Here is a 13,116-nt window from a genome sequence, read left to right as displayed (position 1 = left end):
GCTGGTTTCATAGTGTTGATTTTATTTAGTATGTTCATGGTATTGTAGTTGAAATGACTGCGTGTATTTTGCTGTTTAGACTTTAAATACACAAATAATAAATAAAATCTTCAAACGTTAAATTATGTTTATAATAAAAGTTATGAATTTGACATAAGATGCAAGTTGCATCCTCAATCTAAGTGTCCTGTCACGTTCACCGAATTTGTTTTTTCATCATTCTCAGTTTGATATAATTTATAATTTTTACAAAGAAGCACTGATCTAAAATATATTGTTGATATCATTGATATGATTTGAAAACATCTTTACAATTTAATAATATGATTGAAGTTCATAAGAATTGTTTTAATGAATAATTATGTTATTATAGAATATAATCATTAAATACAAACAATGTCTATTATTTGTGCAATTCAAATATGTATTTAAAATACTGACAAGCAATTTTAAAACAATTTTGTTTGTTTTTTAATTAAATGGATAATATTTGAATTGTGATTGTATTTGTTTGTTATAATGTTTATTGATTTGCTTGTTAGATGATGACGAAGAAAGTAGCAGTGGCGAGGAAGAGGAGGAAGTGGGAGAGAAGATGACATCTCAAGATAAGGCGGACAAAGTGGCAGCCGCCAAAGAAACCGAAGCCGGTGCTGAGATATCGGCGCTGGTCAACTACGTGCAGCCAGTGCATTTCACCTCTTTCGAAAACTCTGAGAGTGAGTCAGCATTTATCTAATCAAGTGATTTTTCAATCTCAGAAAATGTTTCAGTTCACTGAAATATTTATTAATAAAACATGATTCTATACAGAAAATGTGATTGAATATTCATATTCTTGTGTTTCCTTCGAGTGATTATTTCCTTCTGTGATTTCTTTATAATTGATTGAATGATTAAGTAATTGAAGTGAATCTTTGTGATTATTATATAATTATAGTATGTACGAGAGATGGATATTTATTTATTCATTCAAATGGCTTTTATTGGCAGAGCGATCCTTTTGGATGTTCTGCCTTGCCGTATTACCCAATGTCATTTCCTATTAACACTCAAGTTTATAGGTTATCTCTTGGGTTCTTCATGTTTTCTCACTAACAATTTCTCAATTTCACTTCCTGAGTTTCTGTTTTATAAAGTTTAAAATTAAGAAAACTTATTTCTAAACACAAATTCACATTTGAAAAGCAAACAAATATACAATTTTGATGATAATATTGAGAGAGATGGATATGACAGAGGACAACACTTGCTTTGGTATTCCTTATATCCATTTGTCCAACGTAAATTATTTATAAATCCGATTCTGATGATGAAATAATCTCAATGAGCGCTGCTATCCAAAGATTGTCAGTTTTGGGGTAAGGGTAAGCATTCCTGATTAGCAATTAGAAGGTACCGGGTTCTATTCCCGAGCTGGCAAATAATTTTTGGATAGTAGCTCTCATCGAATTTCCATCTAGCTGTTAACCTTGTTGTCAATATTTGCAGTAGCAGAAGTCTTCGGGGTGATTTACAGCATTTAATTAGGATTCTCGTTTGATAAAAAATATTGATATCAAGTTCCTCTGACTAAATAATATTCAAATCAAATCAAGTTTTATTGTTCACATCGGTACACATCAAATAATTATAGGCTACATTGGAAAGCAGCGAAATACAAAATTAAAATATTCCAAAAACAAAAATGTATTACATTATAATCACTATTCAACAGCAATGAACTAAAAGGAACTATTAATCTATAATGAAACTTAAATAATAAATTGCTTCCGAATAACAACGCAACAATAATTAATACTGTAAAAGCATACTCTTCTTTTATTGAGGGAATATACCATCATGTATGATAAAAAAATAATGTGAACAATTACTGATCACAAAATGCTTCATGAAGCCCTTGTCCGTGATCAGGAGTTGAGGTTTAATCGGGCAGCGATATAAGAGAAGAATTTCTCCTATATTATATAATTTTTATTATCTCTATATCTATAAAAGGCTAAGCCCCGGCAGACTGAAATCACACCACAGCCCAAACTACTGAGCCTAAAAACTTCAAATTTAGCACAATTGTTTATGGTAGCCTCAAAACATCCACTAAGAAACGATTTTCTGAAATTTGCCCCCCTGAGGGAGCTGGGGCCCCCCAAAAATGTTGTACTTTTTAACCGCTCATTGCACAGCGAAGTCATGAGGAACGTTTTTGCTCAGCTACAAAAAATAATTAGATCATGTAGAAAAATTCCGATCAGGAGCACAGGGGGCATCAGGAGAGGGCTTTTTTCGAAAATTTTTATGTAAAATCACACTACAGCTAAAACTGATTTGCTCAAAGACTTAAAACTTTGCACAAATATTCTTCAAATGTGCTAGACGCGCACTAAGAACGGATTTTGGGATATTTTGCCTCTAAGGATTTCAAAGGATGAAAAAGGATCCTATTAAGTAAGGTTATGAACATGGTAAGGTGAACGCCATATGGATCTGAGATAATCTCCACATGATATTCTAACATATGTTGTAATAATTGGAAAGCTTAAAATAATCTTATCAATCAGCTGAATTAATTTTTCGTAAATCGAGAGCGTGAGCTTGCCACGTGTGTGTTTCACTGTTGTATTCTTGGCCAGTTTGGTTTGCGCCTTCTATCAGCTGTATATGTAGTCTCATACATTCCGATTGGAACAGAGCACAGAGATTTTCTTTGGTTAGGAGTTTGTTGATAATTCTTTTTTCAAATAAAATTTCTATTGTCATCAAAAATCACATTGAAAACTTTCTTAATAGACAACAGATTACAAAAAAATGTCTAACATATACCTATCTCAGGTCAATGTATCTCATGTCACAATGACTTTATTTGGTGAATCATGAAATACATCTGACAATCAATATTTTTATTTACATCTCAATACGGACTTCCTATGTGCTATGTCCTATGTAGTAATATGTATCAGTAAAGTGTGAATTAAAAAAATAAAAATAGATAGGTTAAAACAGTGTTTCAGAAATGTTTTCATAGTTGTTGATTGTCAATAGATGGTCCAGGAAATACGCGATGTACGATGAATCACACAGAATTCCATATTCTTTCCATCTTCCATTTTAGGATGAATATAAGCTAAGCTAAATTCGAAAATTTTTAAATAATTATTCTTTTTCATTCTTCAGTAATTAATGGATGCAATATGAACAACTCTCTTTTATGAGGTGAATATTTTTTCCAACATTTTCCAGTTTTTCAATGATAGGGTAGTGATAATTATTTGTATAGGTCTTCTAAGGAACGATTATCTACAGCTGGTACCAATCAGTTACACTAACTTCAACGCCAAACTACCGTTTTAATACCAGTGCACAATTTATCACAGGGTGACGTGTTTATTGTACAGCTGGTAACTTCAGATGCTCAATCATGTTATCAAAATATGATCTTGAATCATGATCATCTTTCCGTTCTTCGGTAGCCACTCCTTCGACAATTTAAAAAACATAGGTCTTTAAAATGGATTAATAAATAATTATTATTATCCCACCTATTAAGATTTCTCTTCAGAAACCATCCCCAATATTCACACTACATATTCCCAAAGTTTCATGCCGTTATGTCAAGTAGTTTTCAAATCTATAGGGAACAAACAAACATACACACACACAAACAGACATTCATTTTTATGTATATAGATTTACATTCGGCTTTCGGCTCAAACAAAAGTCTCTCTAAATGGAGGTAGAATGATAAGGTTGACAACTTTCAGTTCTGTTGTTTTAACATTTTTTTTTTCAAATCATTTTCAAAAATTTCATGTAGTAACCTACTATTGTGTTTGAGACTCCTCTGGCGCTATCATAGTTTCACCACTATTCTGTTCCACAGTCCTATCTTATCTCTTGCAGTCGTTAACTATATCTATAATAAAGTAAAGAGCTGGCTTATACACGTACGGGATAGGAAAATTATGTTTGACGCATCATCACGTCTAAGCTACTGGACTGAAACTAACTTGCAATTTTTCATGTAGATTCTTAATTAATTAACCAAGGATAGTTATAGGCCTATTTTCAAATCTTCAAAATTTCATTATGTCAAGTTTTAAAATAGATCCTTGCGGAGCACGGGTTTCTGCTATTATTATTATTATTATATTTCTCTTCTTTCATATTTGTGGGATTATACTTTTTGCATGTATCAAATTACGAACGAATTCTTCATTTTATAACAATAGATGTGAAAAATCTGAGAATTTCAAGGCGGAATGATACAACTCTCTATTATGAATTTTTTATAGTTTATTTCATCTCTGTTTAGTCCAGTAACTATATACATTGGTGCATGCAATTTATATTGTAGTTCTGATTCTTTAATATATTATTTGGGTACATAAGAGAAGTCTAGAACCAATTTCTTCATGCAAAATTTCCTTGTGCTAGATACAGAGTGGCCCAAAAACTTCGTATTTTCGGCTCATTTTCCAGTTTTCAGTTATTTCTGCCAAATCTCGTAATCGGACGGAAAAATTTGTTCTTGCCTTTTCTCTAGATTATGAAATTCTGAATGAAATGAGATCATTCGGTACTCTCTATCTCCAATAAGTACTAAGTTATGATTTTTCAAAAATGAGTGAAATTTGAAGAAAAAATCAATTTTGATGAATTTCATTTTTTGATCAGCAATATCTTCCGATTGTTACCATTTTGATGTATAATTCAAAATCCCTCTGGGCGTTTTTTTGTGCTTTACAATCTTAGATCAGGTAGAGCGCTCTATCTCATATAGATTTCCAGGTACACCTGACAACAATGCTCCTTGTATTGTGAAAAACACCTAATTTTCAGCTTAAACCATCATCACCAACTACATCGCCCTCACATTGATATAAGATCATCAGATCATGTTCTATGAGAATCATCCGATAGATGCACTTCATTTCAGTATTTCCTAGTGGAGAGCCGCGCTTAAGGACACCTCAAGGATCAAAATTTCAAACACTTATAACTTCTGACACAATGCTCAGATTTCATTGTGCTACACTTCATTCTTCTCGGCTCGTCAAGGCGGTTCAAAATCATGCATCATAAATCAAATTCGGTGGATAAGTGAAAGATTTATTGTTGAGTATTATACTTAAGCCCATATTCCAATACACAAAAAATGGCCAATTTCTATATTCACAGCTGCATGTCTTTTGAAATACTTCTGATAAAATTTCCAAATCTAGTGAGGATGTGAAAATTGCCCCCCTCTACCCACTCCAATAAATAACACTTTCAATTCCAATACCATTCAAAAGTTACAGAAGATTTCAAAAATGGCGTTTTCAGTTTTTACATTTTTTCCGTGATTTCACTGTTGATCAAGAGTTTCTAAAACGAGTTCGATGCATCATAGAAACTCTCGATTGATTCCAAATTGTAGATAAATTCATCCTCTACGTGCTCAGTTGTCTAAAATCCATCTTGAATCACTTTTCCCTATCGTAGTACTGCCAAAACCGTTAATATGATAAAAATATCTACAATTTCCGGATTTTTTCAACAATCAAATCTCACTCTACGAAAATATTTTTCCATAAATCGTTTACAGCAGGTTGATATGGCGGAAGGTGTGGCTCATTCATCAATTGGGCTAGTCAGTCGGGTCGAGCGAGGGGTTTGTTACCACTGTCTGAAAAAAATGGCTTTTTGGTGGCCCTGAAAAGGGCCAAGTTTGTTGCTGGTGGCCCTGAAAAGGGACCAAGATTGTTGCTGGTGGCCCTAAAAGGGACCAAGGCAGGCTAGATGTTTAGTAGTCGTCGACTGGCACGATACCACGCCGCGCGAGGGTCCCGGGCAGGTCCGTCTGGTGCGAGAGCAGGCCGGCAGGGGCTCAAGTCAATGGTTCGCAGTCTCCACTCTGGTTTACCCGGGATACGGAGAGGGTTGACCGGGTGATCTACTAGCCAGAGGTCGTGCCGAATCTCTGCCGGGAGGACCTCCTCGACCACTTCCTCGTTTAGAAGGGGCCTTCGGTCAAACCCCGGGCAGGCAGGGTCGTAGGCTTCCGCTGCACACACTCCGATGTCGGTTCGGCACCCAACCCGCGCATCCAGAACCGCGCGCCAGTTGTTAGGCTGGGGCGCTAAGTCTTGGGGCGCAGCTGGCGCGGCGGTGTACAGCCTCAGCCTCTCCTCCACCTGGCGAAGCCGACGTAGGGCCCTCCTCTTCTGGATTTGGCGGCCGGCTCGGTTCCTCCTAGGCATCGGCTGGGTAGTAGACAAGGAAGACACCTCAGGTTGCGGTTAGTCTCGCCGTGGTTCCCTCATTGGCCTGCTCGCTGCTCTGCTCCTGGTCTCGGTAGTGGTCTCGGCTGGTAGTGGTCTCGGCTGGTGGTCTCTTCTGGCTCTTCAGTGGAAGGCTGCTAGTGAGCAAGTGCTATCGAGGGTAGCTGAGTAGCCCCCTTTTATTCACAGTCCCCGAGTTCACCTGCGCTGCTATTGGCCGGCGGTGCTCGGCCAATAGAAACGCAGGAACGGGTGGCGGCGACTGAGGCGCACCCTGGTGGCGGGTGGGTCAACCACTCATTTGGTTGATGCGTGGCGTGGGGAGCAGAGCAGAGCGGCAGGCTGAAAGGTAGCGAACGCGAGGGAGGTATCAATTCCCCCCCCGTTTGAGGTAGCCACGGCGAGAATTTATTGATTGCAAAAAACAAGATACAATGTTTACAAAATATACAAAAGTGCCATTGGGCGATAATTTTACAGAAGTGAGACCAGAAGGGTCTCCCCCAACAGGTGGGTTGTGGTCAATAATTACAGAAATAAGACCAGAAGTATCTCCCCCAACAGGTGGGTTGTTATTCCAAGAGATGTTGCTGGTCGGTGGTTGGAGCCGGGCGTAGTTGAGTCTCGTACACCTTGATGGTCTCATTGTCACGGGTGATCCAGTAGACAGCTCCTTGGTTGTGGGCGACCGTATATGGTCCCTTCCATCTGGGTGCTAGGCCCGCGTGGAATTTCTGAGCCTTGTTTGAGAGTTGATGATTCCGTGTGGGCACCTGGTCGCCGATCTGGTAACGAGGCTGTGTCTCGGCTATCGGGTCTCCCTTCCTATTGAGATAATTTTCTTGGTTCAACACGGCTTCGCGTTGGATTGCGGTTAGCGTGTGTAGACGCTGGTTAATATGGTCTTTGTGTGGTTCGAGTTGATTTTCGGGCCAGTGGCTCCATTCCCCTGGCCGTGGAAGGGTTTGGCCAAACAGGATTTGACTGGGGCTGTATCTTGTTGCCGTGTTCTGTCGATTTCGCAGGGTGAATAGCACGGATGGTAGTTGGTTCTCCCATTCTTGGTTTTGTTCTTGTAGGCGGATCCGTAGTCCCTTCTTGAGTTCCTGGTTCCTTCTCTTGGTAGGGTTGGCTCGGGGGTGATAAATTGGCGTGGTGTAGTGTAAGACTCCCCATTTGAGGCAGAGTTCGTTCCATAGTTTCCCCGTAAACTGAGTGCCATTGTCGGAGAGTAGGATTTTTGGGTATCCCCATCTGGGAAACAGGTGCGTATCCATCGTGCGGCCAATCGTGTTGGCGTCGCCGTGAGGCAGCGGGTAGGCTTCTATCCACCTGGAGAAAGAATCAGTGATGACCAATATGAATCGATTTCTTCGCTTGGAGAGTGGGTAGGGGCCCATCAGATCGAGACATACGGTTTCCCATGGTCTAGTAGACCATCGCGGTCGTTGTGTAGGTTTGTGATTCCGGTTGTATGCTTTTGAGCAGCTACACAGCAGGCAATTTTGTACGTACGCAGTTATCTGCGCCTTCATACGGGGCCAAGTGTAGTATGTAGCGATGTTTCGGTAGGTTTCGGTGTAGCCTGGATGTCCCATTAGATCATCGTCATGATAGCGGAACAGTAGCCGGGTGCGAAAGTTGGGCGGTATGACTATTCGCCAACCGTCGCGTGTCTTCTTCTCCCAGAGTCGGTTGTGTAGGCGGTAACTGGTGAGGAATACTTGATCAGTTCCCGGTTGGTCCTCCAACGGTCGGGGTTCGATCTCCATCCATCGTTGCACCTGCGCGTTGATCTGGTCGTCTGTGGCCTGTGCTTTCCGAATCTCTACTAACAGTTCAGTTTCGGTTGCTAGCTTGCTAGCGTAGCGGGTTCACTGGTGACTGGCAGGATGTCGGGAGGCATGGTTCGTTCTAGTTGTTGACTGGTCTCCTCAACTTTTTCATTGTCGGGTTGCCATGACAGTGTGTCGGCGAACTGATTCTCTTTACCCAGGCAGTGTTCTAGGGTGAAGTCAAATTCTTGTAGGAGCAGGGCCCATCGAGTGAGTTTGGCGCGGCTGTCCTTTGCAGTTTGTAACCAGGTAGTCACCTTATTGTCGGTACGGAGTATGAATGGCCTGCCTTCCAGGTAAGGGCGATATCGCTTTATTGCCCAGACAACTGCAAGGCACTCTTGTTGGTTACTGTGATACTGTTGTTCCGTGTGGTTCAGCTTGGCACTGGCGTATGCGATCACCTTACGGTCATTGTTGATTTCTTGGTATAGGACAGCCCCTATACCGACCTTGCTGGCGTCTGTCTGTAGGATGAAGGTCTTGGAGAAATCTGGTCGACAGAGTGGTTGGATGTTGGCGGTCAATGCTTGTAGGCGGCGGAAAGCTGTCTCTTCTGTTGGTGACCATTTCCATCGCGTCTTCGTGCTAAGTAGCTGAGACAGAGGCGCACAAACGTCAGCGACGTTGGGTAAAAATTCTCGTAGCCAGCCGACTACTCCGAGAAATTCTCGCAGTTTCTTTCTGGTGGTGGGTGGTTGGGCAGAAGTCACAGCTAGGATAGCCTGCGGTTTTGCTTGGTTCCCCTCGGAGGTGATTATGTGACCGAGGTATTCAAGTTGCTTGCGGCCGATCTGGCATTTTGCTGCTGAGACAGAGAGATTGTATAGATTTAACCATTCAAACACTTTGGCTAAGTGGAGTAAGTGTTCTTCCCAGGTATCCGAGTACACAATGATGTCGTCGAGATAAGCGTAGCAGAACTTGTCGACGTATCCACTCAGTACCTTGTTCATCATGGATTGGAAGCAGCTGGGTGCATTTCGTAGGCCGAAAGGCATGACCTTAAATTGTAGCTTTTCGCCGTAGGGAGTGGTGAAGGCCGTGTAAGGTCGAGACTGGGGTGTGAGTGGTACCTGCCAGTATCCCATCTGTAGGTCGAGTGAGCTGAATATTTTTGAAGTTCCCAGGCTTCGAATGACGTCCTGTAGGGTCATCTGCAGTGCCGTGGCTGGAACGGTGATGGAATTCAGCCATCGGTAATCGATGCAGAACTGTGATGTGCCGTCCTTCTTGGGGACAATGACGATTGGAGAGTTGTAAGGCAAATCACTGGCTTCTACCAGGTTGCGTTCCTTGAGGGCGGCAACTTCAGACTCAATAATTTGCAGTTTCTCCCGTGAGTATCGGTAAGGCCGCTGGCTGCGTATTTCTGAGCTGTTGAGTTGAATTGTCATGGTGCCGGCCGTGGTGATGGAGGGTGGCATCTGCTCCATGAACAATTTTGCGTGTTGTTGCAGTAATACTGTTAACCGTCGGTGCTGGTCGCTGGGTGTGTCTTCTAGTAACTTGTCAACCAGGTGAGTGTCCATCTCTACTGAGACTGGTGGTTGTGCTATCCAGAAGATCGTGTCTCGCTGCGTCTTGCCGTAGATTAGCCTGTCTTGCTCAAAGTCAAGCACTACCTTATTCTCCCGAAACCATGGTCATCCCAAGATGATGTCTCCGCGTAGGTCAGGTAGACCTAGGAAGGGAATATTTTGAATGTGCTGTTGGATCTGGAGTTCCAGATGTCCTTGTATGACCGTTTCGCAGCTAGTGGGATGGTTGGCCAGCAGTACAGGTAGCTTCAGTGGTTGGATCCGTGTACCGTGGTCGAGGTGGGCAGCTCTCACGAAGTTGTGCGTTGCAGCTGAATCGAGTAGAGCGTGTAGTTGTTTACCCGCGAGGATGACAGGGATCCGGGGTAGAGTCTGTCCATCTATCTGGATCACGGCTAGGTTCGGTGCTTGGCTGGGCGGAGGGCTGGTGATGTGGTTGTTGACTACTGGGGCGGCAGTGTTGGTGACCTGGTGGCTGACTGCGGCTAGGGCAGTGTTGGTGACCGGCTGGTTGACGGCGGCTGGGTCAGTGTTGGTAACCTGGTGGCTGACTGCGGCTGGGGCAGTGTTGGTGACCTGGTGGCCGAATGCGGCTGGGTCAGCGTTGGTGACCTGGTCGTCGACTGCGGCGAGGGCAGTGTTGGTGACTCTGTCCATGACAGCGACCCCGGTAGGTGGCGGGTGCGTGTGGGTCACAGTTGCATGTTCCTCCCCAGGCTGGTGGTCGATGACACGCTCATCGTCGGCTGGTGATGCTGTCCTCTCGCAGGCCAGTAGAGGCGCGGCTGCTGGGTGCTGTGGAGAGTCTCTGTCAGCCGGGAAGAGCAAGGGGTCTTCGGTGACATTGGAAGGAGACTTAGCGACGCTAGCAGGGTCTACGGTGGCGTGACGGGTAGGCGATCGATCCGTTGTGAGTGAGACGGTCATGAGTGACGGCTGGGTGGTTGACGCGCAAGGGTGTGCCGGACGCGGTTGCTGTTGTGAGATGGTGACCCGGGTGACGACTGGTACTGGGTCATTCTTGATAGCCCGTGGAGGTGCGGCTGCTAGGTACTGTGGAGAGTCTCCGTCAGCCGAGAAGAGCAAGGGGTCTTCGGTGACGTTGGAAGGAGGCTTGGTGACGCTGGCAGGATCCACGGTGGCGTGACCAAGGAATGACTGGCTGGCCGGTTCGGTGACGGTTATCGCTTGTAGTTGGGGTGGTGACCTGCGAGGCTGGCGCTGCGGGTCTTGCACCTCATCGTTAGTGTAGTGGACCCTACTTTCCGTGCTGGAGGGGTGGAGTCCGAGTCTCTCCAGTATCGCCGTTTTCCTGCCATTTCTTCGCGAGTTCTGGGCAGTCACGATGAAAATGCTTGGCTGGGCAGTAATGACACTGAGGAAGCTGGTTGTAGTTGAACCTCGGCGGCGGCTCTCGATGGGGTGGCCCTGCGGGTGCCGTAGGTTGAGGCGGCTTATAGTTATAGCTCGAACTAGGGTGCAAAGCTCGGAACTCAGCTGACCGATGAGCAGGGCGATCACCTTGTCTTCAGCCAGGTTGGTTCCTAAGCGCTGCTGTAGTTGGAGCTTCTGATGGATGAATCGCTTCACTGGCTGGTTCGGTTTGTGGGTGGTGCCATAAAATTCTGTGTGAGCGGCTGCGATTTTATGGGCTCCCGAGAAACGGGCCTGAAGTTGGTCACGGAACTGTTCCCAGGTGGTGACGAATTCTCCGTAGTCTCTCCACCAGGCGGCGGCGTCGTCTTGTAGTTGCGCTTTTAGAAGCATGACCCAGGTATAGCTGGGAATGTGGTGACCCTGTAGCAGCTCGGTGCACTGTCGCATGAAGGTGATGGGGTCTTCATGGAGCTTGCCGCGGAAGAACGTTAGCAGGGTCACTATGCTGGTCAGCTGGCTGAGGTTGCCGGTGTAGCTGACGGCTGGAGCCGGTAAGTTGGCCATGTTGCTGGTTGCGGTAGTGGCGTGACTAGAGGTTGACGGTGGAGCAGGCAGGTTGACGGTCAGCGCGCTGGGTTGCAGGGTGGTTGGTCGAGCGGGCTCGCTGGTGAAGGCGGGTGGCTGCGTTGCCCCAGTTTCGCTTGTGGAAGCGGGCGGCTGCATCGTGCTGCTGTCGGTTTGACCGGTGGTCTGTGCAGGCCAGCCGGCTAATGTAGACTCGGTGTGCTGGCTGGTTGACTGCATCGAATCTTCGGTGGTCGTATCTCCACTGTCTCCGGCTCCAGTTCTAGTCGCTACCATGTTCAGGTGTTATGGGCGCCACTGGGAAATTGCCTGTTCCCAGACAGGTATTCTGAATTGAAAGATTCAGAGACACATTTTGTTGAAAGAAAATAAGTTTGAATTTTTTGTGTGAAAAATTCAAGACATACATTTAGATGAAAAATTTAAGACATACATTTAGTTGAAAATTTAGGTTGACATTTTGTTTGAAAAAAAAGTTTTGACAGTGGTAATGGGTTACTGTATCTCCATACAGTGAGTGGCCCCACGTTGGCAGGCGCCAATAATTGATATGGCGGAAGGTGTGGCTCGTTCATCAATTGGGCTAGTCAGTCGGGTCGAGCGAGGGGTTTGTTACCACTGTCTGAAAAAAAATGGCTTTTTGGTGGCCCTGAAAAGGGCCAAGTTTGTTGCTGGTGGCCCTGAAAAGGGACCAAGATTGTTGCTGGTGGCCCTAAAAGGGACCAAGGCAGGCTAGATGTTTAGTAGTCGTCGACTGGCACAATACCACGCCGCGCGAGGGTCCCGGGCAGGTCCGTCTGGTGCGAGAGCAGGCCGGCAGGGGCTCAAGTCAATGGTTCGCAGTCTCCACTCTGGTTTACTCGGGATACGGAGAGGGTTGACCGGGTGATCTACTAGCCAGAGGTCGTGCCGAATCTCCGCCGGGAGGACCTCCTCGACCACTTCCTCGTTTAGAAGGGGCCTTTGGTCAAACCCCGGGCAGGCAGGGTCGTAGGCTTCCGCTGCACACACTCCGATGTCGGTTCGGCACCCAACCCGCGCATCCAGAACCGCGCGCCAGTTGTTAGGCTGGGGCGCTAAGTCTTGGGGCGCAGCTGGCGCGGCGGTGTACAGCCTCAGCCTCTCCTCCACTGGCGAAGCCGACGTAGTGCCCTCCTCTTCTGGATTCGGCGGCCGGCTCGGTTCCTCCTAGGCTGGGTAGTAGACAAGGAAGACACCTCAGGTTGCGGTTAGTCTCGCCGTGGTTCCCTCATTGGCCTGCTCGCTGCTCTGCTTCTGGTCTCGGTAGTGGTCTCGGCTGGTAGTGGTCTCTGGTAGTGGTCTCGGCTGGTGGTCTCTTCTGGCTCTTCAGTGGAAGGCTGCTAGTGAACAAGTGCTATCGAGGGTAGCTGAGTAGCCCCCTCTTATTCACAGTCCCCGAGTTCACCTGCGCTGCTATTGGCCGGCGGTGCTCGGCCAATAGAAACGCAGGAACGGGTGGCGGCGACTGAGGCGCACCCTGGTGGCGGGTGGGTCAAC

General features: G+C 45.4%; 1 protein-coding gene across 5 annotated transcripts in view; it reads left to right on the top strand.

Moving 5' to 3' along the window:
• LOC111056951 (1-phosphatidylinositol 4,5-bisphosphate phosphodiesterase classes I and II) overlaps positions 1-13,116 on the top strand; it is a 282,347-nt gene that overhangs the window by 190,725 nt on the left and 78,506 nt on the right. For all 5 annotated transcript variants that reach the window (XM_039428256.1, XM_039428257.1, XM_039428255.1 and 2 more), the window contains one exon: positions 543-719. In XM_039428256.1, coding sequence (XP_039284190.1) covers positions 543-719 — 177 coding nt within the window. The remainder of the gene's footprint in view (positions 1-542; positions 720-13,116) is intronic.

This window comes from Nilaparvata lugens, chromosome 5 (genome assembly GCF_014356525.2).
Source record: "Nilaparvata lugens isolate BPH chromosome 5, ASM1435652v1, whole genome shotgun sequence".
In the NCBI taxonomy this organism is placed as follows: domain Eukaryota; kingdom Metazoa; phylum Arthropoda; class Insecta; order Hemiptera; family Delphacidae; genus Nilaparvata; species Nilaparvata lugens.
Note: the sequence above shows the minus strand (reverse complement) of the source record. Positions and strands in the feature narration are given on the sequence as shown.